The 25,474-nt window shown below is 40.7% G+C and overlaps 1 protein-coding gene across 1 annotated transcript; it reads left to right on the forward strand.

The window, feature by feature from the left end:
• Positions 1 to 327: 327 nt before the first annotated feature.
• Positions 328 to 25,261, forward strand: LOC122563136 (acidic mammalian chitinase-like; the record flags this gene model as incomplete). The annotated part of the gene is made up of 9 exons (XM_043716593.1): positions 328 to 536; positions 12,602 to 12,658; positions 14,189 to 14,354; positions 15,224 to 15,348; positions 16,002 to 16,125; positions 20,697 to 20,879; positions 22,599 to 22,715; positions 23,630 to 23,765; positions 24,459 to 25,261. Coding segments are annotated over 9 exons (1,383 nt in total), but the record flags the coding sequence as incomplete, so codon positions are not given.
• Between the last annotated feature and the right edge of the window lie 213 nt (positions 25,262 to 25,474).

Consider the following 25,474-nt stretch of genomic DNA (forward strand, 5'->3'; position numbering starts at 1 on the left):
GCATTTTGAAACATGTGGTAGTCATGATAAGTATAACTTCAATCTAGGGATTTTTAAAAATAAACTTCATGCTTCTTTTCTTTTTTTTAGTGGGACTCGTCCTGTCATCCCAGCTGCAAGTGGGTAAGTCACATTATTACTGTCAGATAAAGGTACATCTGCCCATTGCCGTTTGATTGCGGTCTATTTTTCCAAAGATTTAATTTAAATTTGAAATCCATGAATAAATCAGTTTAAGGTAAATCTGGAAACAAACTTCATATTTACACCTATTCTTTTCTGAAAAAGCCAATAAAGTCGGTAGTTTAATTATTTCACTTTCTGCTTTTAGGCATTGCTTTCAAACTGATTTGCTACTTTGCTAACTGGGCCCAGCACAGACCAGGAATTGGCAAGTTTCTGCCGGAAAACATCCCCCCTTGCCTGTGCACTCATCTAATCTATGCATTTGCTACCATCAATAGTAATCACAAGATTACTACAAAGGAAGAGAATGATGCAGAACTTTACACATCATTCAACAACCTCAAACAACAGTGAGTACACATGTATTTCATAACAGTTCATTTGTCAGATTAAGGTCTTCGCCACTTATGGTTCCAGAAACATCTGTCCTGCCTCCACAACATGCCCTCTCAACATCTTACGCCACCTAAAGACATGATGTTGGTATAACCCAAAGTCCTACATGCTGCCAGCTGAACATGATTCTATGCAGTGTTTTGCCACCCCATTGTTGAGTGAAATCAGAGTGAAACCTCAAACTATTCCTACCTATAATGGCTACACATAAATTTTCCAACAAATTTATAACCAATATTTTCATTGCTCCTGTTCTCAAATCTTTTGCAAAGATGTCTTCCTGTAGCTATACATGGCCTTGGTCAGACCAAACTAGAGGATCACGTGCATTTTGATCTCTTGACCTAATAAAGGATATATTTATCACATAGAATGTGCAGACTCATGTCTGAGATGGCTGGATTGCCATGATGAGACATTGGGTCAATTAGGCTTGTATTCAGAGTCAAAAATGTGTGTTGCTGGAAAAGCACAGCCAGTCAGGCAGCATCCGAGGAGCAGGAGAGTTGACACTTCGAGCATAAGCTCTTCATCAGGACTCCCTGATCTTCAGCATCTGCAGTCCTCACTTTCTCCTAGGCTTGTATTCACATGAATTTAGAAAACGTAGAGAGCATCTTGTCGAAACATATGAAATTCTGGCAGGGCTGAACAGACTGGATATAGGAATGCTGTCTCCCCTGTAAGGTGGGGGACAGGGGAGGGAGATAGAAAAATGTCTACAACAGGGGATATGGGATCAGCCAATTAAGGACTTCCTTCACTCATGCTGATGAGCCTTTGGAATTCTCCAGTACATAAGGCTTTGGAGGTACTGAATATAGGTAGATTTCAAGATACTAAAAATGTCAAAGAGTTTAGAGACAAAGCAGAAATTAGACATTGAGATACATGATCAGTCATTATCACATTGAACAGCAGAACAATGAACAGAATGAGCTGCTCTTACTCCTGCTTTCTGTGTTTCTCTGAAGGTATCAATCTTGAATCAGAGGCATAAACTTCCAGATTCAATCTCACTTCAAGGCTTGGAACATAAATGTAATCAAAGCCAACAGTAACAGTATTGCTGAAATAGTGCTGCTGTATTGTCAGTTGAGCTGCTGATTAATATCTCAAATGCAATATTTGCCCCTCAAGCAACATTTTTAAACGTTGATTCTATTGCTATCTGAGAATTTCCTCTGTGAATTTTGTTCTATATTACGACAGTGATGACATTCAAATAGTATTTCATGGGCTATGAAAAGCTTGGAGATATTGAATGGTAATCGAAATCTCAACAAATACAATTTTTTTTAAACCATGCCAGAAGATGAAGAAGTCAATGAGATTGTTCAAATTGCCATCCCACCCAAGATCAGGTAACAGAGAACAGAACAGTAAACATCTTCTTAGAGTGTAGCTTTACTCAAACAAGTTAAATGTTCCTCATTAAAACCCACTTTTAGCTTTAGATTAATTTTTGTCAATGTTCCTTCAAGTCATGGCAAAACATGTGAGTGCTGACATTCCTTGCACTGCCATTAAGTTCCTTTGATACTGTTGGAAAGACATGCATTTCTATAGAACCTGTCATGTGCACTGAATATCCCAAATGGCTTTGCAGATTTGGAATCACTTCTTAAACAAAGCAAATGCAACAGTCAAAATACACACAGCAAGTACCACTAAAGAGTAAGGTTACCATAGTCCTACAAGACCATAGGGGTGCTCTCTTATTAGAGAGGGAGACAACTGGTGGTCATTTAACCTGAGGGTCACTGCACCTCAGGGAAGCGGAGAGGTTGAATAGGAGAGTTCTTCATGGTAACCCCAGTCAGTGCAGGATTTAAACTCGTGCATGTGGTATTACACTGTATCACAAACCAGCTGCCCAGCCAACTGAGCTAAGCTCCACTGACTGTGAAAAATAGATAACTAGATATTCTGTTTAGTCAGGTGGTGATTCTAAGAACAGTGTTAGCCAAAGCAGTAGGAGCTCCTCCCATGATGTAAAACCCAGAACTGCAGATGCTGGAAATCTGAAATCTGGTGTGTCTGTGGAGGGAGAAACAAGAATCAATGTTTGGGTCCAGGGATCGATCAACAGAACCGCTTGCTCTTTTTCGGATAGTGTCTGAGTTATTTTATGTTGATTACCGAAGTGTTGGTGGATGATGGGATCGTAACCCGGGATTTTAGATTTTAGATCACCATTTTTGAAAATTTTAAATTTTCTAACTCAGACCCAAAGGGGGGATGGTGCTGCAGTATCACACTCTTACAGTTCTTACCATTGGCGGTGGATCACAGTATGGGATCTTCCCACAGGGTACACCATCCTGACCTCAGCTCAGCTCCAACATCTATAAGGTAGTTCCTGGCCTCAGACTCAATGAAGGAGAGTTTTCTGGGACGGATAGACATCATACCATTTAGACCCCACTGTCTGTGCTAGCACTGTGCTCTATCCTGTACTGCCACTCCCATAGATCCATCCACATTATTCCTTTGCAATTACTTATCACATTCTTTTAAATAATTTTGTGGACTCTACCATAATAGTCATTTCTGGTGAAGCTTCTAATAGCCATCAATTAACATTCTCTTTATTTACCTTGGATCTTCCAGTTTAAGTCTCAGTCTCTGTCCCTTCAGTTCCATTCAATGAAATAATTTTTTTTATGTTTGCCCAGAGAAGTTGCATGACTTTCAGACACTCACTTACTGGCTGTCCATCTGCTGATAGTGGCCCACTCACCACACTGTTTGTGCCATTCCTGGTCCTTAACAGAAATTCTGGTTCCTCACAGCCATTCAATTCCCCTGTTGGCTCAACCCCAGATTTCATTTTCTTCCTGATTTGCCCCATTCCTGTCTCCATCCCTTCCTTGATATCTAACTTACCCACCAATCTTCAGGCCTCATATGTCACCACTCCCTTCTCCACCCTGCTCCTATTCCCTCCCTCCCTACACCCTTCCCAATCAGAAAATCCTGCTTTTCAAATATCATTTCACCGACGACTGCCCACCGCAATGCATTGCCCCACTCCAGGTTGTTCCTTGGGAACGGCAGATTAAACCAGACCGTTTGCAAACTTAGTTTCATACCTGATCCCAAGATGAGCTTCCAACCTCATATTCCTACCATCATTATCACACTCCAGTACCATCTCCGTAACATCACCAAATGTCACTACTGCCTCAGGTGCTGGAACCTCCGTCCATGCCTTTGTATTTCCAGGTATAGCTGGTCCTGGCTGGTCCTTATAGGAGTATACTACTCCTGTAAACAGGAGGCCATCCAGAGCTCTTTTCACCTTGTCATAATTTGCAGCCAAGTCCCCTTCCCGGTCATGACCTACACGGGTTTGCAGTCGAGCAGTGTCTTGATTTAAAAATTTTTATTCGTCTTTCAAATCACTCTGACCTCATTCTTCCAAATTTCTCTCGTCTCATATAGCCCCAAATCCTCAGAGCTACTTATACTGCTCTCGTTCTCGCTTCTTGTACATCCTTAACTTTAATTGCTCTACCTTCAGTTGTCTCAAGGCCAATTTTGGAATTCTCTCACTTTGGCTCTGTACTTACTTTATTCCTTTCAAACCTACCTCTTTGAGCAAACTTTTGGTCAATTGATTTGATATCTATTTTTTGTTGTACTATGTTTGGTTGTATTCCTATGAAGCATCTTGACACTGAGGAACAGGACTCTTCAGCCATCCATCCATTCTCTGGAATTTCCTTTCTAAATTTGTCTCCCTTTCAATTTTTCTTTTACCTTCTAGGCCACCTGCAAACCTCCCTCTTTTATGTTTTCGATCATTCTCCATAATACTGCAAGCATTGCTCAATTATTTGTTTTTACTTTTGTGAAGTGCCTCTTAATATGTCACTAGATCAAAAGTACTAGATAATTAAGAGTAGACAGTATAGTATATATAGGGCTAATCTTGCCTATTTTTGGCTAAATGCAAGTTACATCAAGTTCTTGAAGAGCTTAGCAAGTGTTCTCACTAGATCTTATTTATAGTGTTCAGTTTTGGTCACCTTGCTATAGGAATGATGTTATTAAACTGGAAAGAACACAGAAAAAATGTACAAGGATGTTGCCAGCACTCAACAGTCTGCATTATAGGGAGAGGTTGGGCAAGTTAGGACTTTTTTCTTTAGAGTGTAGGAGACTGAAGGGGGGATCTTATAGAAGTGGATAAGATCATGAGAGGCAACGATAGGCTGAATGTACTCAGTCCTTTTCCTAGGGTTGGGGAATCAAGGACTAGAGGGCAGCAGTTTAAAGTTGGAGGGGAAAGAACAAAAGGGAACCTGAGGGGCAACATATTTTACACAGAGGGCAGTGCACATATGCAATAAGATACCAGCGGTAGTGGTTGAGGCGGGAACATTAACAACATTTAAAAGGCATTTAGACAAATAGATGCATCAGAAAGGTTTAGAAGGATATGGGTCAAGTGCAGGGAAATGGAGTTACTGTTGATGGACATTTTGGTCAGCTTGGACCAGTTTGTGCTAAAGGGCCTGTCTCCGTATTGTAGGACTCTATGACTATCTTACCAAACTTACCTCATTTGCTACCGACTCCATCTCGATGGCATTATTGCATCCCACTTCAGCCCCATCTTAGTACACACCATTCAGAAACAACACACTACTAAAAAGAACTAACTGGCATCCTCTGCACCCACATCATCTTTAAAAGCCCATTATGCACACAGACAAGCATGGTCAGTCTGGAGCTGCTCTGTGCAGTTCTTAATAGTTGCCCAGGAGATGGCAGACAAGGGGAGATCAGAGCCCTGTTTTGTCGGTAGGGACTTTGGGATTCTCCTGGATGAGATGGTACAGAGGAGGGACTTGATCGTCCTCAGGGCAGGTAGTGAAGGTCATGACACCAAACCTCGCCAACCTAGTCTGAGGTTAGCTCTCTGGTTAGAGTAGTCTCAGCTCCCTGGAGGAAAGCACAGCATTAAGAAAAGATCAATGTCCTTCTCCAGTCCACTGGTATAAGATCCCCCATCCTCTCTCTAATCTCTCACACTCACACGATCTCTGCTGCTGTACACGTGATGAAGGCCGGTTTTCTACCACTCTCATTATTCTCCCACTCTCGGATTCCAACTCCAATCCTCGACACCACTATCCTTGCATGCCCACTGTGCTCCCTACTCACTTGTTCAGCACACCTCCCCAACTGGTCTAAATATAGCAGCTATGCCATCAACTTTCCACTCCCTTAATACTTACCTCTGTCGCATTCCAGGATGAAAACAGCCCCCAGTGGGGCAGAAACAGTTAAGGTGGATGGTGAGTTCCTGACATTTGGCTCCTCATTCCTTATGCAAAGACCATCCAGACCTCATTGCCCCCAAGTGGCTGACTGTGTGCCCAAGCTCATGAACTAGTTTCGGAGGCTACCTGGACTTCTCATGTCAGGAGATGCTGACCAATGCCTATCCTCCCTGACTTGACTGTGCTCTGCTGACAACCATGATAAATTTCATGCCTTTGTCCCTGCACTAAACAGCAAGGCAAGGCAGAAGTGACACAAGCCATGTATCTCTAGTGGAGGGGGCAAAACACAAAACGGCAAGGCAAAGCAGGGAAGTTATGAGCACCCGAATAGGTTCAGGTACGTGGTCACCACAGCATTGAATGAAAAGCCTGGTTTTGCAACCTGGTCTAGTCCATGAACTGTGTCTGTTTCCCTTAGCCTGCACTCTCCTCACATTACACTGATGGTGGCTAATGGAGCCTGAGCATAGCATTGAAGTACAGAAATGAATTTGTAAATGAATCAGAGATGTGCCATAAGGGTCAGATGTCAATGTCTGTGAATGTGAGGACTGTGCCTGGAGATGTTGGTGTCCTGTGTGTATAATGGAGCTCCTTCAGAGCAAGGGGCAAATTAAACTCACCAGATACCTACTCTGACTCACGTTTCTCAATGTTTAGCATGTTTAGTAAAAGACAAAGCTAAATATTATGGTGGTGAATGGGTCATTAGTAAGGTACTTAACAAGCAATACTCCCTTTAATTAGCAACTTGCCATAGTCCAGCAAGAAACTTAAAGAGATAAAAGGAGGAGTGAAATGCTCCTAACGTCCAGATGAGCCTTCTTGGATGTCCTGGGCGATTCTGAATTAGCTTTATTGTCATATGTATTCACATGAGTACACCTAAAAATTTACAAGTCGCCACATTACGGCACCCATCTTAGTTATAAAGGTGCCAAGGTACACATTCTTAAGAACAAATTCTAAGGGGAAAAAATTAGAAATGTAAAGAAATAAAATGTCCAGCATTATAAATCGTAGGAATAAATTAGAAAAATTAAGAAATTAAAAAGTTCAGAATAATAGACTTCCCAACCCAGATTCAGCTGCAAATCTCGCCATAGCCCATGTCACTCAGGCCCCAACAAGATTCCACCCACTGTCTGCAGCACAAACAGACCATTCCACATAACTGATCCATGTTGACTTCAATGCTCCCAATGAGCCTCTTAACAGCTAAAAAGTGTTGTCAGCTCTTCTCCTTCATTAACATATCAAGCTTCTGTTTAAAGACAATGCTATTTGTCTCAGCTTCTCTTTATAGAAGCTCACTCCAAATTCTAGTCATTCCCTGGATAAAGAAATTTCTTCTGAATTCTCTATCAAATTTATTGATCATTATCTTATGTTTGGCCCTTACATTATATCCCTCACGCAAGCAGAATTGTCTCATCATTATTTACCCTAACGAATACTTTCAGAATTTTAAAGTTTTGTATTAGACCACCTCAATTGTTTCTCAAGAGTCTGAGCACATTCAGTTTTTCCTCAGAAATATGTGGCTCTGACCTCAGCCCTATGACCCTTCTTTTGATGTAATGGATCTGAACATCCTTTGAAAAAATAACTAAGGCTGTCGCATCAATTTTTCAAACTCATACTGGTGGCACATAGAACAGGATCACAGCCATGTCCTGTAAATCATTAAAAAAAAGTGTTTAAACATTCATCAAGGACCAGGATCTTGCTAGATGACATAAGGTACTAAATGAAACAGAATACATTGACATTAAAAAGGGAAGAAACATTGTGTGATTTGTCTGATGCCAGGACAATAAGAATTCTAACAAAGTAGGATTGCATATTCATTTGGTCAATTATACTGCAAAAAAAAAAGTATCCATTTGCAAAAACCCAATGCAGGACCTAAATGGCTCCATAGGAATGAATTGTAATATTAACATTTACACTGAAGGTGATAGAGTGCCCATGCAAAATGTTCTGGATATTTTCTAATCAACCTGTACAAAGACGCAGTTACACACCATTGCAGCAGGTGGAATTGAACTCGGGTCTCCTGGTTGAGAAGTGGGGGCATGACCATTGTGCCATAAGATCCTCAATACTGGGCCCACTTCATTACTTGGATTAGATTCCCTACAGTATGGAAACAGGTCCTTCAGCCCAACAAGTCCACACCAACCCTCCGAAGAGTAACCTGACCAGATCCAATCCCCTACCCTATGTGCATTACCTCTGACTAATGCACCTAACACTATAGGCAATTTAGCAAGGCCAATTCACCTGACCTGCACATCAATGGATTGTGGTAGGAAACCGGAGCACCCGGAGGAAACCCATGCAGACACTGAGAGAATGTGCAAATTTTGCACAAACAGTTGCCCAAGGCAGGAATCGAACCCGGGTCCCTGGCGCTGTGTGGCAACAGCACTAAACACTGAGCCACCGTGCCGCCCCTACTTATAGATGTTGCACTAAATGAGCTTTTTGAAGTAGTAACTGAAAAGATTGACGAGGGCAGAATGATAGATGTTGTTTACATGGACTTCCATAAAGCCTTTGACAAGGTTCCACGTGGTAAACTAATTCGTAAAGTTAGATCACATGGGATTCAGGGATGACCTTGCCAATTGGATACAAAATTGGCTTGACGGTAGGAGACAGACGGTGATGGGTTGTTTTTTGGACTGGAGGTTTGTGATCAGTGGTGTTCTGTGGGGATCAATACCTGTTTACTTTTGTTTGCCGTTTGTATAAATGATTTGGATGAAATATAGGAGGCATGCTTAATAGGTTTGCACAAGACACCAAAGTTGGTGCTATAGTGGATAGTGAAGAAGGTCATCTCAGATTACAAAGAGATCTTGATCAACTGGTTCAATGGGCTGAGGACTGGCAGATGGAGTTTAATGTGGAGAAATGCAAGGTATTGCATCTTCTTAAAACAAACTAGGGCAGGACATATACAATTAATGGTAGGGTCCTGGGTGGTGCTGTAGAACAGAGAGACCTAAGGGTTCAGGTACATAATTCTTTGAAACTTGCAATACAGGTAGACAGGGTGGTCAAGAGGCATTTAGCATGCTTGCCTTCATTTCTCAGACTTTTGAATATAAAACTTGGGGAGGGCATGTTGAGGTGAAACAAGACATTAGTGAGGCCTGCAAACTGTGAACAGTTCCGGTCACCCTGCTATAAAAAGGATATTACTAAATAGGAGAGAGTTCAGAAAGGATTTACGAGGATGTTTCCTAGAATAGAGAGTTTGAGTTATAAATACAGGCTGGATAGACTAGACTGGAGCACAGAAGGTTAAGGGGTAATCTTATAGCGGTTTATAAAATCATGAGGGGGATAGAGAAGGTAAGTAGCAAGAGTCTTTTCCCTACAATGGGGCAATTTTTGTTTTTGTTCACACAGAGTGGTTTGTCTGTGGAAGAACGGTCAGAGGAGGTGATGGATGTAGGTACAGTTACAACATTTAAAAGACATTTGGTTAAGTATGAGTAGGAAAAGTTTGGAGGAATCTGGGCCAAATGGAGGCAAGTGGGACCACTTTGGTTTGGGTACATGATTGGCCTGGAATTATTGGACTGAAGGGTCTCTTGCTATGCTGTATATCCCTATGGCTTTTAATATAACTTGTGCATACAAATTCCTGAGGTGCTCTTAAAGTCTCATGACATTTTTCAAAAGTTCTGCTATATGCACTCACAGTCATCTCTCAGCTAACCAAATAAATTATCTGGTCATTTGTGGCAATTTATTGTGCATCAATTGACTCCTATACTTCCGTTCATTACAACATTGGCTGGAAAGCACCTTGGTAATATCTCGATTTTGAATGTTGCTATGCAAACCTAAAATTTTAAAATACATTTAATAAATAAAATCTAGCTTATTCAACTGGACTAGAAAAGAAAAATCACCAACTATTTGTAATCTGATGTCCATATAGTCCTTTGATTCTTCCTTCCTGTGCATTCCTCACTGATGTTGCCTTAAATGTTGATGGCAGTTCCTTTACCTGTACACATAGCCTAAACCTTTCAATTTTTCTAAGCATTCATATAAATCAAATTTAATCCGCTTTGGGCTATCTGTCCTAACTTGTTCACAAGTTCTAGAAATCTAACATTCCTCAGTGAAAAGTCTTAAGATGTTTTCTTTGTTTAGAAGCATGACACAAGTGAAAGATTGTGTGGGTTCCTTTTTTTTTCCCCACTTGGGGAAACTTGACATGTTTTCCTAAATGTTTTCATCTGTTGTCTATCATTTGTCTATGGTGGTTCATAGTACATTTCATTTTGGGATACAGGAAGAAAAAGGTATTTTTGAAACTCAAATATACGTTAAATTCTAAAGGAATGAAACTCCAACCCTATGAAAATTCGGAGATTATATTGATAGCCATGGGTGAGATGCAGGATGGCTAAAATGGTGCCATAACTTAAGAAAGGTGGTGAGGGAAAACCATGGAATTATAGACCAAATGAGCCAGACATTAGTGGTAAGTTGTTGGAGGGGTTTCTGAGGGACAAGGTTTACACGTATTTGGAAAGGCAAGGACTGATTAGGGATAGTCAACATGGCTTTGTGTGTGGGAAATTGTTTCACTAACTTGATTGAGTTTTTTGCAAAGGTGACAAAAAAGATTGAAGGCAGAGCAGTTGATGTTGTTTATGTGAACTTCAGTAAAGCATCCAACAAGGTTCCACGTGGTAGACTAGTTAGCAAGGTTAGATCACATGGAATCCAGGGGAAGCTAGTCAATTGGATTCAAAATTGACTTGAAGGTAGCAGACCGAGAGTGGTGGTGGAGGGTTGCTTTTAAGACTGGAGGCCTGCAACCAGTATTGTGCCACAAGGATTGGTGCTGGCTTTACTGCTTTTCATCATTTATACAAATGATTTGGATGTGAACACAGGAGATATGTTAGTAAGCTTGCAGATGACACCAAAATTGGTGAAGTGGACCATAGGAAGATTACCTCTGATTACAACATGAGCTTGATCAGACGGGTCAATGGGCTGAGGAGTGGCAGATGGAGTTTAATTTAGACAAATGTGAGGTATTGCATTTTGATAAGGCAAATCAGGGCAGGACTTATATACACTCAGTGGTACGACCCTGGGGAACGTTACTGAACAAAAAGATCTTGAGTTGCAGGTTCATAGATCCTTGAAAGTGGAGTCATAGGTAGACAGATTGGTCAAGAAAAAGTTTGGTATGCTTGCCTTTACTACTCAGTGCACTGAGTATCGGAGTTGGGACATCATGTTGCGGCTACACAGGATATTGGTGAGATCACTTTAAGAATACTGTGTTCAGTTCTGGTCTCCCTGTTATAGGAAGGATACTGTTAAATTTGAAAGTGTTTACAGAAAAGATTTACAGGGATTTGAGGATTTGAGCTACAGGGAGAGGCTAAATAAGCTAGGCTATTTTCCCTGGAGCAGAGGCTAAGGGGATAATAACCTCATCCAGCTTTATAAAATCATGAGGGACATGGATAGGGTTATTAGCTAATGCTTTTTGTCCTTCTAAAGTAGGGAGTCCAAAACTAAAGGGCACGTTTAAGGTGAAAATGGAAAGTTTAAAAGGGACCTGAGGGGGGATCTTTTTCCACCCAGAGGATAGTGCATGTATGGAGCGAACTGCCAGAGGAAGTGGAGGAGGCTGGTACAATTACAACATTTAAAAAGCTTCTGGATGGGTACATGAATAGGAGAGGTTTACAAGGACATGGGCCAAATGTTGGCAAATAGGACTAGATTAATTTGGGATGTCTGGTCAGTGCAGATGAGTTGGATCAAAGGGTCTGTTTCCGTGCTATATAACTCAATGACTATGATTTGACAAAACACACAGATATTCACTTAGACCTGAATACACTAATCATTTGCTGTCACATGCCATATTTTGTGAGAAAGTAATGGACCAGCACAGCAAATCCATGCCTTTCCCTGGATTTTACTGCCAAGTTGATTAGCAACAAACCAAATTTGTGCAGCTTGTGGAGAAACATGATGACTCAACCTCTGATCTCCATTTTTAACTGAGCATGTGCAGTCTCTGGAAATGGCTGCCTGATTTACTCTATAATAATTGTATATGCCATTAGTCTGATCATTATAGGGGGTTGGTTAGCTCAATTGGTTGGACAGTTGGGCTGTGATGCAGGTCAATACCAAAAGCATTCAATTCCCACATTGGACACTCCTTCTCAAACTCTCCCCTCACTGAAGTTGCAACGATCCTCAAGTTATGCTCACCATAAAGTTGCCACTCTCTAATAAGAGAGCAGCCCTATGTCACTATGGTTTACTCTCAATGTCAAATCCAGACATAGTAACTTACCAGGAAGAACAGTCTCAGAATAACAACATCTCCCTCACACAACAAAGGTAATAAAACATTTAGGAGGAGAAAGTGAGAGCTGCAGAAGCTGGAGATCAGAGCTGAAAATGTGTTGCTGGAAAAGCGCAGCAGGTCAGGCAGCATCCAAGGAATAGGAGAATCGACGTTTCGGGCATAAGCCCTTCTTCAGGATAAATAAAACATTTATCCAAGACAAAATCCAAATGCTTCCCTCCGTGAGGGTGATTTTCCCCAGGTTCCACTTCCTTGCTTGCTTACCAAATGTTATTTTCTACGTTGTATTAAAATTATTTGTTAATGGAAAGTCATGAAAATAATCATTTATTCTTCCTAACAGGAGACCACAACTGAAGACACTCCTGGGTGTTGGAGGTTGGAACTTTGGTACACAAAGGTAATCATTAGCACTGGTGCAGGCAAGCATTCTCTTCTGATCAAAGGTTAACCAGCGCATTACACGATGACAAGGAAGATCAGCAATGACCTGACCTTATGGGACAGTTTGTGGTTTTGTTTTCAGCCAAGACTGATTTGGTAACTCCTTTTATGTATCCTGTGTTGGAAACTTAAAAGGAGCGGACACCAGAGTTTGAAATCTTAATGACTGGGCTTGAAAGTGGAGTCGCAGGTAGATAGGATAGTGAAGGCGGCATTTGGTATGCTTTCTTTTATTGGTCTGAGTATTGAGTACAGGAGTTGGGAGGTCATGTTGAGGCTGTACAGAACATTGGTTAGGCCACTGTTGGAATATTGTGTGCAATTCTGGTCTCCTTCATTTCGGAAACATGTTGTGAAACTTGAAAGGGTTTAGAAAGGATTTACAAGGATGTTGCCAGGGTTGGAGGATTTGAGCTACAGGGAGAGGCTGAACAGGCTGGGCCTGTTTTCCCTGGACTGTCGGAGGTTGAGAGGTGACCTTATAGAGGTTTATAAAATCATGAGGGCATGGATAGAGTAAATAAACAAAGTCTTTTACCTTGGATCAGGGAGTCCAGAACTGGAGGGCATAGGTTTAGGGTGAGAGGGGAAAGATATAAAAGAAACCTATGGGGCAACTTTTTCACACAGAGCGTTAAGAGTATGGAATGAGCTGCCAGAGAATGTGGTGGAGGCTGGTACAATTGCAACATTTAAGAGGCATTTGGATGGGTATATGAATAGGAAGGGTTTGGAGGGATATGGGCCGGGTGCTGACAGGTGGGACTAGATTGGGTTGGGATATCTGGTCGGCATGGACGGGTTGGACCGAAGGGTCTGTGTCCATGCTGTATATCTGAGATTAGATTAGATTCCCAACAGTGTGGAAACAGGCCCTTCAGCCCAACAAGTCCACACCGACCCTCCGAAGAGTAACCACCCAGATCAATTTCCCTCTGACTAATGCACCTAACACAATGGGCAATTTAGCATGGCTAATTCACCTGACCTGCACATGTGTGGACTGTGGGAGGAAACCGGAGGAAATCCAGGGAAAACGTGCAAACTCCACACAGTCACCAGAGGCTGGAATCGAATCTGTGACCCTGGTGCTGTGAGGCAGCAGTGCTAACCACTGAGCCACCGTGCCGCCCTGACTCTATGACATATCGGAATCATCACATTCAAGGAATTCCCTCCAAATTAATATATCAATGTAGAATTGTCTGAATAGTTAGAACCTACTTCTTTCTAAGCGCAATGCCAGTAAATGTGCACTAAGTACATAAAAACCTTAGTATTTTACAACACATTTTCATTCAGAGAATTTTTAAAATTCCAAAGTATATGAAATCCAAAGTCCAGGTAAATTTAAAAGGTGCAGAAGGTCACATATTGATACACAACTTTCATTTCAGAAATTGATGATTAAATTTAAGTTTTGAAAATGTTTTCAACTTATTAAAAAAAACTGCAAACTTTTCACTAACTCATCCTATCATTTCAGATTCACCAGTATGGTTAACGCCAGGAAGAATCGTACAATATTCATAAACTCAACAATTGACTTTCTTAGGAAACACAACTTTGATGGTTTGAATTTAGACTGGAAGTATCCAGCAGCAAGAGGAAGTCCAGCGGATGACAAAAAAAGGTACACTTCTTTGCTTATGGTGAGTAAACCAGCCTTGATTCTTTTCCAAATTATCTTCTTGAGCACTTAGATTTCATCTTTTTAAGAGTACAACCCCTAAAACTTCTCCAACATCTATTCCTCATAAGATGTTATTTTTATTATTTCATGGAATTTCAAATTTATTGGCAAAGTTAGTTGACTATTCGTCACTTTTCCTCAGATCCCTTGGAGAAGGCAAATTTAAACAAACTTGTCCTTCTGCAGTCCATCAGCTGCAAGTGCAGGGTTTTAAATCCACTACTGAAACCTATGGTACAGACATAACACCTTGTATGACAATGACAATAGTTTTTGGACAATAGTCCAAATTGATTGCAATAATGTTTTACTGACTGTGTTGTTAAAGACCCATGTCCGTGCATAAGCTGAGTACTTGAACAGCAAAACTCAATTTGTTTCTGACCAGATGTTTGACTTCCCACTTTGCTGTTAGACATGTGGTGGGGAAAAACAATTTCCATTTGATCTTGTTCAGAGCAATGGAATTGTAGGCCTGAGGAAAGGAATAATAGAAAGGAAAATATCCCCTAGTGTTGGTGTTGAAATGTATCCCTGTTGGGTAATGCTACTGAATTTAAAACTGACTATTTAATAAAGTCAAATAAAGTATTATAATTTTCACACCATCTTGGAAATTAAGTGGAGTATTTGACAATAAACTGCAACTGTAGATGGCAATTATACCTGTCATATGCATTTCTATGTTCGGTGATAAACAAAATTAAAAAAACAAAACTCCTTGTAAGTTCCTTTATTTCAATTCAGTCTGTAGCCTCTATGAAAAAGAAACATGCTGATGTTCAAAATCCATATTCTATCCATTCCCACGCCCCCTCTCTAACCCAGGAAATAAAAAAGGCTTTTCAGCAAGAAGCAAAAAGAACTAAGAGTGTCAAGCTACTCATTTCAGCAGCTGTAGCAGCCAGTAAAGATAAAATTGATGCTGGTTTTGAGATTTCAAAAGTTGCTCGGTAAGTAAAACATTCCTTCAACAGCATAGTTATTTCTTCTGCAATTTGCATAATCACTGCTGAATTGTAATATTTTGATCAAATACAATGCAACAGGTACAAATATAATTAGCCTCCGGAATACTTTCTACGAATCCAGCTTAAACAAAGCTCTTAATTTACTTTTGAATACAGGAGAGGTCCCAGAGGACTGGAGAATAGCCAATGTTTTTCCTTTGTGTAAGAAGGGCAACAAGGATAATCTCAAAATTACAGGCTAGTGAGCCTTACATTCGTATGGGAATTATTGGAGAAGGTAAAAACAATGATTGCAGATGCTGGAAACCAGATTCTGGATTAGAGTGGTGCTGGAAAAGCACAGCAGTTCAGGCAGCATCCATGAGCAGGAAAATCGATGTTTCGGGCAAAAGCCCTTCATTAGGAATACAAGCAGAGTGCCTGAAGGGTGGAGAAGCTTCTTTGGGACAGGATTTACAGAATTCAGAAAAATATCGATTTATTGGCACTAGAGTGTAACAAGAACACAGGTGTTGAAAAGTATAACCAGATGGGGAGGTTTCAGCAAAGGGTAAATCATGATGAGAGTTTAGTCGTGGATGTATTAATATTCTACTTATTCTTGAAGTTACAACTAAGTAATTTTACTTCTACAGAAATGTTGACTTTATCAATTTGGTTTCATATGGTTTCCATGGAGCTTGGGACCGGTTCACAGGACACATCAGTCCTTTATATCGTGGCAGTGCTGATAAAGGTGCTTATGCAAATTCTAATGTGGTATGTATACAAATACCAAATATTCACCAATTATTTATGGATGACTAGGCCATTTCACTCATTTGAATATATATTCATAACAGCCCTATGTACTGTCCAACCCCACACTGCAGTATGGAATAGAACATAGAAAAGTACAGCACAGAACAGGCTCTTAGGCCCACTATATTGTGCCGAGGTTTAATTCTAATGTAAAATATAGTAACTTAACCTACGCACCCCTCAACTCACTGCTATCCATGTGCATGTCCAGCAGTCACTTAAATGTCTCCAATGACTCTGCTTCCACCACCACAGCTGGCGATGCATTCACAACTCTCTGCGTAAAGAACTTACCTCTGATGTCTCCTTTATACCTTCCTCCTAATATCTTCAAACTATGATTTCTCATACCAGTCAATCCTGCCCTGGGGAAAAGTCTCTGGCTATTGACACAATCTATTCCTCTCATTATTTTGTACACCTCGATCAGGTCTCCTTTCTTCCTCCTTCTCTCCAGAGAGAAAAGTCCGAGCCTATTCAATCTTTCTTCATAAGGCAAGCCCTCCAGTCCAGACAGCATCCTGGTAAACCTTCTTTGCACCCTCTCCAAAGCCTCTGTATCTTTCCTATAGTAGGGCAACCAGAACTGGACACAATATTCCAAGTCTGGTCTCACCAGGGACTTGTAGAGCTGCAGCAAAACCTCGCAGCTCTTAAACTCAATCGCCCTGTTAATGAAAGCCAAAACACCATATGCTTTCTTAACAACCCTATCCATTTGGGTGGCAAGTTTTAGGGATCTATACACTTGCACACCCAGATCCCTCTGTTCCTCCACACTGCCAAGAATCCTGTCTTTAATCCTATATTAAGCATTCGAGTTCGACCTTCCAAAATGCATCACTCCACATCCATCTGCCATTTCTCAGCCCAGCTCTGCATCCTGTCTATGTCGCGCTGCAGCAGCCCTCTATACTATCGACGACACCTCCAACCCTTGTGTCATCTGCAAATTTACTAACCCACCCTTCAACCTCCTCATCCAAGTCATTTATAAAATCTACAAAGAGCAGAGGCCCAAGAACAGAGCCCTGCGGGACCCCACTCAACACTGTCCTCCAGGCAGAATATTTTCCATCTACAACCACTCTCTGCTTTCTGTCCGCCAGCCAATTCTGAATCCAGATAGCCAAATCTCCCTGTATCCCATACTTCTGACTTTATGAATGAGCCTACCATGGGGAACCTTATCAAATGCCTTGCTGAAATCCATATACACCACATCCAGTGCTCGACCTTTGTCAACCTGTCTTGACACCTCCTCAAAGAACTCAATAAGATTTGTGAGGCATGACCTGCCCCTCACAAAGCCATGCTGATTGCCGTTAATCACACTATGCTTTGCCAAATAGTCATATATCGTATCCCTCAGAATTCTTTCCACAACTTTGCTGACCACAGACATAAGACTGACTGGTCCGTAATTGCCAGAGATTTCCCTATTACCCTTCTTGAAAAATGGAACAACATTTGGCTTAGCAACCTCCTTTATCACTTCCTGGAGCAGTCTAGGATAAATCTGGTCTGGCCCTGGGGACTTATCAATCCTAATGTTTTCCAAAATTTCTAGCACATCAACTTCATCAATCTTGAACTGGTCAAGACGGTATCCCAGCTCCTCTAAGTTTTCATTTACAACAAGTTCCCTTGGTGAAAACCAAAGCAAAAAACTCATTTAGGGCTTCCCCTATCTGCTCAGACTCCTCCGCTATCCCTACCTTCTCCCTGAGCATTCTCTTATTCCTCACATATCAGTAAAATGCCTTTGGGTTCTCCCTAATCAATCATGCCAAGCCTTTTTTGTGCCCCCTCCTGGCTCTCCTCAGTCCATTTCTGAGCTCCTTTCTAGCAAGCCTGTAATCTAAAACTGTGCTAGATCCTTGCTTCCTCCACCTTACATTAGCTGCCTTCTTCCTTTTGATGAGAAGTTCCTCTGTTCTCGTCATCCAAGGTTCCTTAATCTTACCCCTTCTTACCTGTCTCCGAGGAACAAATTTGTGCATCACTCGCAACAACTGCTCCTTAAATAGTCTTAACATGTCTGTAGTCCCTTTTTGTAGATCAATTGCTCCCAGTCTGTACTTCCCAACTCCTGTCTGATAGCTTCATAATTTCCTTTTCCCTAATTAAATATCTTCTCTCGGTAACTGCTCCTTTCACTCTCCAAGGCTATGCTAAACGTGAGGCAGTTGTGCTCTCCCACCGCGCGATCTGACACCTGTCCTGGCTCGTTGCCGAGCATCAAATCCAAAATTGCCTCTCTCCTCATAGGTCTGTCTACATACTGAGTAAGGAAACCCTCCTGAACACACCTGACAAAAACTGCTCCATCTGAACCATCTGCACTTTGGAGGTTCCAGTCGATATTGGGAAAGTTGAAATCACCCATAACAACAACCCTGCTACTTTTGCATTTTTCCAGAATCTGCCTGCCTCTGCGATTTTCAATCTCTCTACTGCTATTAGGTCTGTAGAAAACCCCCAATGCAGTGGCTGTTCCCTTGCTGTTCCTAACTTCCACCCATACTGACTCAGTAGACAAACCTTCCTCAACAACCTTAGTTTCTGTAGCTGTGATGCACTCTCTGATTAGCAACGCTACACCCCCTCCTCTTTTTCCACCCTCCCTGCTCTTTTTATATGTTCTAAACCCTGGAATATCAAGCAACCATTTCTGTCCCTATGAAACCTACATATCCGTTATGGTCACAACATCATAGCCCCAAGTATTGATCCATGCTCTATGTTCGTCACTCTTATTCCGGACACACCTTGCATTAAAGCAGACACACTTTAACCGATCCTATGTTTCATCACGTGAGAAACATTCCTGATAGTGACAGGATATACTGAATCTATCTTGTCTGCAACTGACCCCCTCTCAAACATGTGGCTCTGATTCCCATCCCCCTACCAAACTAGTTTAAACCCTCCCGAATCGCAAGAGCAAATCTCCCACCCAGGACATTTGTACCCCTCCAGTTCAGGTGCAACCAGTCCTTCATGTACAGGTCCCACCTTCCCCAGAAAGTATCCCAGTGGTCTGGGTATCTGAAGCCCTCCCTCCTGCACCAGCCTCGCAGCTATATATTAAGCTGCATTCGCTGACTGTTCCTCATTTCACTATTTTGTGGCACCGGTAGCAAACCTGAGTTCACTACTCTAGTCGTCCTGCTCTTCAGCTTCCAACCTAACTCTCTGTAGTCACTTTTGAGATCCTCAATCCCTTTCCTGGCTATATCATTGGTGCCAATATGTACCATGATTTCTGACTGCTCGCCCTCCCCCTTCAGAATCCTGTAAACCCGATCGGCGACATCCTGGAGCCTGGCACCTGGGAGGCAACATACCTTCCAGGAGTTCGTTCCTGACCACAAAACCTTCTGTCAATCCGTCTAACTATTAAGCCCCCTACAACTCGCGCTTTTCTATTTGCCCCCCCCCACCCCCCGTCTTCCCTTCTGAGCCACAATGCCAGGCACAGTGAAAGAGACCTGGCAACTATGACTTTCCCCTGGTAGGCTGTCCCCACCAGCAGTATCCAAAACGGTATACTTATTGCTGAGGGGAACGGCCTCAGGGGATCCCTGCCCTGACCGTCGGTTCCCTTTCCTCCCCCTGATTGTAACCCAGCTGTCCTTATCCTGTGTCTGGGGAGTGACCACTTCACTGTACATTCTCTCAATTTCCCCCTCAGCCTCCCGAATGATCCGTAGTTCATCCAGCTCCAGTTCCAGTTTCCTAACTCGGTTTTCGAGGAGCTGGAGTTGGGTGCACTTCCTGCAGATGTAGTCAGCAGAAACATGTGAAGTATCTCTCACCTGCCACATTCTGCAGGAGGAACATGGATTTTCTTAGAAATGTTTCAGTTCCCAGTTCCACAACACCATTTTCTAGATTTATTGCACATATTCTTGGTCTACTTAAGTGTTCAAACAGTATTCCAGATTAAACTTGCTACTACCATTTTCTACTTTGCTTCTGTCCAAAACTCCTAACATTGCTGATTAGACTTGTAGCTCTTCTGTGCAACTTTAGCTTTTAATGTCTTCCTCAATACTTCAGAACTGTATGTAGAATTCAAGGTGTGGCTTGTCCAGGTTACTGTACAGTTTGATCCCCACTTAAATTAATTTCATGCCTATTTAATTCAACATTCTATTGGCTTTAATCAAAGAGCAAAATACTGTAGCTGCTGTAAATCTAAAATAAAAACAAACAAAAAAAATCAGCCAACATTGGAGAGAAGCTGACTTAACATGAACAGGTCAAGGACCATTCATCAGAATTTGTCTGGTAGTTTGTGGTTTTAGTCTAAACAGATGTTGACCCATCTACATTGCAACATTTTGATGAAGTAGATAATATTATTGGTGGTCTGACCATATTTACACAGCTATTTGGTAATTAGAAACACTCTGGCTTGCAAAGGAATATAAAGTCACCTTATGGGAATGATCTGCATTGAACTGGAGTGTACACAAAACTTGATATTCCAAAATACAATCATCTCTTTATTTCTGCTGCAGAATTACGCTGCCAAATATTGGATTCAGAATGGTTTACCAGCAAACAAAATGATAATTGGATTTCCAACCTTCGGGCGTACGTTCACACTCAAGTCTTCAAATGCAAGTGTTGGCTCTGCAGCAATTGGTCCAGGACCCCCTGGCAACTACACGAAAGAGGCTGGTTTCCTCGCTTATTATGAGGTGATAAAATATATCTATTTCTAACCCACTAATAATTTGCACAAATGTCCATATGATCTTTTTCGGTATAAATGCAAACATGATATTTCCCGGTATGAGTCTGCCCCCAGTCATATGATCAGACTCTGCTGGAGGAGGACATCTGATGTGAACTTTCAGCTGCAATTAACCACTGTGGCAAAACTGCTGGACGTTAGTGCTAAAGGTGCAGAGGTATCAAATGATTCCTGGGTGAATGACAGTTCTATGCAGATGATTACATCAGCCAATGAAACTTAAGGCTCAAGAAACAGAGTCAGAGTCAATCACACAGTTGAAGTGGATATAAATTAGAAACAAAAGAAGAAAAGAGAATGAATGGATTGAGAGAAAGGAAAATAAATTTTAAATTTCAAAGACTTTATGAAGGTGCGAGGCTGCAGTTTCAATTACATCCTTTCCAAGTAGCAAAAGCACAAATCTCATTAATAGGGTCCTTATGTTGTGAAATACCAACCCTAATTTCCTGTGATGAGTTTAATAAATATTTACAGTGCAAGTAATGTAAGTTTTTTGAAAATCATGGTGATTTTGAGAGGGAAGTCTTTCTGCAAAACAATGGTGAATTGACAAAAACAAAACCAGCATATAATGGAAATTTAAAACAGTCTCACTCTTCCTCAATTTGCTGTAATTGTCATTTCATAATGTTTTGCACCAAAATTAGACATTATTTTGCAAACAAATTCCACCCCACTATAATTAACATTATGTAATATTGTTGTCAATTGTGTTCAAAATTTCAATTAATTTTCACTTATATAGCATCCATCATACTTTCAGGATGTTGCACAAAAATCAATGAAATTTTCAAAATGCAGTCTTCCACCACCTCTGCCGCCGTAACCTTGTATGCCTCGCTCTAAGCACCTATGATCTGTATGTCCATGTTTGCTACAATCTGCCTGTACTGCTCACAAAACAAAGCTTTGTGCTGTATTTGGGTACATGTGACTATAATAAATCAAATCAAAATCAAATCATCCAGCTAATCTATACATACCACAGCCTCAAATAATTAGTTTTCTTTATTTAATTATTCCTGACAAAAATTCTCTAGAATCCCTACAGTGTGGAAACAGGCCCTTGGCCCAACAAGTCCACAGTGACCCTCCGAAGAGTAACCCACCCAGACTATTCCCCGAACCTATTACTCTACGTTTACCCCTATCTAATGCTCATAACTTACACATCACTGAACATTATGGGCAATTTAGCATGTCCAACTCACGTAACCTGCACATCTTTGGAATCTGGGAGGAAACTGGAATATCTGGAGGACACCCACGCTGACATGGGGAGAATGTGCAAATTCCACACAGGCAGTCGCCCGAGGCTGGACTCGAACCCAGGTCCCTGGTGCTAAGGCAGCAGTGCAAACCACTGAGACACTGCGCCACCCAGCTTCCTAAACGTGTTTTATTTGAGGACCACAGATGCCTGAGAAGGTAAAGAATCATTAGTTTAATGCCCATTTAAAAACAAAGTGTAAACATGATTGAATGCAATGAAATATGACAATGCAATACTACCGCTCCATAGCGCAGAGGTGGCAGCCTATGTGACATATGGAAACATTGTCTAGAGATATAGCTGTGGATATTTATTTGTAGACAGAGAAAAGGGTATTTTTCTTCTAATAGACATTATATTAAAATATCCAATTGTTCTCATTGACAGATTTGTGACTTTTTGAAAACTGCCACACCCAAATTTATTAAGGACCAGATGGTTTCATACGCAGTTAAGAAAGACGTATGGCTTGGATACGATAATCTGGACAGCTTTCAGACTAAAGTATGACTTGTGTATTATCAACTATATTGTTCTAACTGAATTTAAGGAAATATTCTCCTATACACTGTATTTGTGTACACTGCTGCACTAATCTTATCTAAGGTCAAGGATATCCACATTTCTTGCTTACATGGGACACCAGGGAGTCTTAGAAGCCAAATATTACATATCAAATTGCTAACAAACTTATGATCATTGATGTATCTATTATTAAGCCAAAAACCATTCATTTCAAACCAAAGGCTGCAAGTGACATATAGCCCATAAGCTGCAGTTTTGAAATAACAACTTGCATTCTTCTGAACGACAGGTCATTTCAAAGAATTTCACATCCACTAAAACAGAGATCATATAACTAACATTTAGGAATAGGTTAGACAGGTAGTTAAAGGAAATTAATGAGATACAACAGCAAGATTGCTTTAAGCCAACAGCTCATGAATAATAAACATCCTCACAAAATGTGTTTAATTACTTTGCAATGAAAACACAGCAGCATTGTTCCAAAGTTGATAATTATCTATAGAAAACACCTATGTCAGTCAGGATGTTTAGAGATGCTGTACAAGGCAAGAGGTTCACAACGGGCTCATTATACTTAACCTCTAAACTGAACTTAAATCACCTATATGCAGAAATTATGAATGCTGAAATCTGGCTGGAACAGTAATAAATCAATACGATAATTAATGTGCCAGAACTTGAAACTTCAACATCATGGAACATCACCATCATGGCTTCTCGTCCTCAGGACCTACACCCTGATTAAGGGTAATGCAAATTGGTTGGGTCAATATTTATCCATTTTGCCTCAAAAAAAAGTAAAGTTTGTGAATGCAGGAGAATATACAATTCCTACACAAACAGGAAGAAGTGAAATAGCTATATTTTTTATTGCTACTTCATTATTATAGGCTCAGTGGCTGAAGAAGAATAAATATGGAGGTGCCTTTGTGTGGACAATAGATCTCGACGATTTCCATGATCATTGCCAACAGGGAGTACTTCCTCTAACAACCAAATTGAACAAATTACTTAAAATAAATTCAGGTAAAGTACTTAATAATATAATTGATAAATAATAGCATTTCACAAATATGTTATTGCATGCAGTCATCCTATTGATATTGCAAAATTCAATTCTACTGATTCAAGATATTGCTAACTAAATGACTAAGTTGCTAACGAAATGGTTAAAGCCATCATGATGGTTTGGTTAACATAAAATGATTTAAATGGTTAACAACGTAAAAAGTATCTATCATCTTTACATACCAGAGAGCTCTGGGCTTCATTCAAGATGTCCACAAAGGAAAACATGCACCTCATATAGAACATTTTACTATATTTCTGTCCTTTATTTCAATTCCACACTTCAAAACAACACGAAGTATAAATTTCTACCTCTAATTTGCCAGAAACTCCTCACTGTAACAGAAAATTATTACAATGGCACTTAAAGCAGTAAAAATTGGGCTGAATTTCAGAAATCCTAATACAGCCTTTGTATTCAAGGAAGACTTCCAATCAGTTGTAGACTCAGTGCAGTATTGTAAAGCAAAACACAAAAGAAACATTTACTGGTAACATTTAAGAAAAGTGAGACACTACTCTGGTCAACTGGGGATTCACTATCATTACTGTACCATTTTTTACCCAGTGCTTGGTCACATGATTGCATGTCATAGAAAATAATTATTTTATTGAATCTTAGTAAATAGAAATATTGTATCTTTCTTCCAGGCTGTAAAATACAACATTCATCTTCCAGCAGTAAAATTAACAAGAACAATGACAACACAGAGATACGTATTAATGGGCCATGGTGCCTCAATAAAACAGCTGGAGTCTACGTTGACCCAAATGATTCTACCAGATTCTACCGCTGTGATCAACTAACCACCCATGAGCGCTGTGCTGATGGATTAGTTTTTGATAAAAACTGCTTATGCTGCAATTGGCCTAAAAATTCAGCAGCTTTCCACAAGACTGTCACAACAAATAAGTAATGCATATCACCCTCCCCCAAAGATATTATGTGCCACATTAACCCTTAATACAGTTAGCAACAGTAAGATACCATTCATCATGGGATCCCTAGCTGAACCATATTATTTTGGCTGCAAGTTTGGCGCTAATTCCTAGTTCAATGCTTGTAACATTTGCTCTTAGTTCAAGAAAAAAATCTTGTTATATCTTGGTGTTGGATGCCTTACTAAAGTCTTTCTGAAAGTTCAGGTAGAGAATATGTACCGACATGCCCCTCATTCATGACATGAGACACAAATTCAAAACAAAACCCATTGTGTAGGGAATTATCTTTCTTCTGGGGCCTACACTGAACATTAATGGCTCCTTCCCTTCTCCAATGATTATAAAAGGAGATTTTTTATAATGACTTGTTCATCATTGGCAAGATGATACATCAGGTAGACAGAATGTAGTTCCCGGCATGGAATTGTTACCAAGTTTTTTTCCTCCCAGTCTACTGCATGGCTATCCTTGGGTCAACCAATAACCAAGCAAACACCCCAGATTTGTATTCCTGCCCATCGTCAGACCTTCCAGAAAAATACCGAAGGTCTGGTATTTTTGGATGCATGAAACCATTGCAGCTCATGCTGAAATCAGAATGCAAGTACAATTCTAAATATACAGATTTTTCTTTCTTGAACTATCTTGGTGTTGGATGCCTGACTAAAGTCTTTCTAAATATACTTCGAACATTGTGCATTTCCAATACATTTTCAGATTTTATT

The sequence above is a fragment of the Chiloscyllium plagiosum genome, chromosome 26 (assembly GCF_004010195.1).
Source record: "Chiloscyllium plagiosum isolate BGI_BamShark_2017 chromosome 26, ASM401019v2, whole genome shotgun sequence".
NCBI lineage: Eukaryota > Metazoa > Chordata > Chondrichthyes > Orectolobiformes > Hemiscylliidae > Chiloscyllium > Chiloscyllium plagiosum.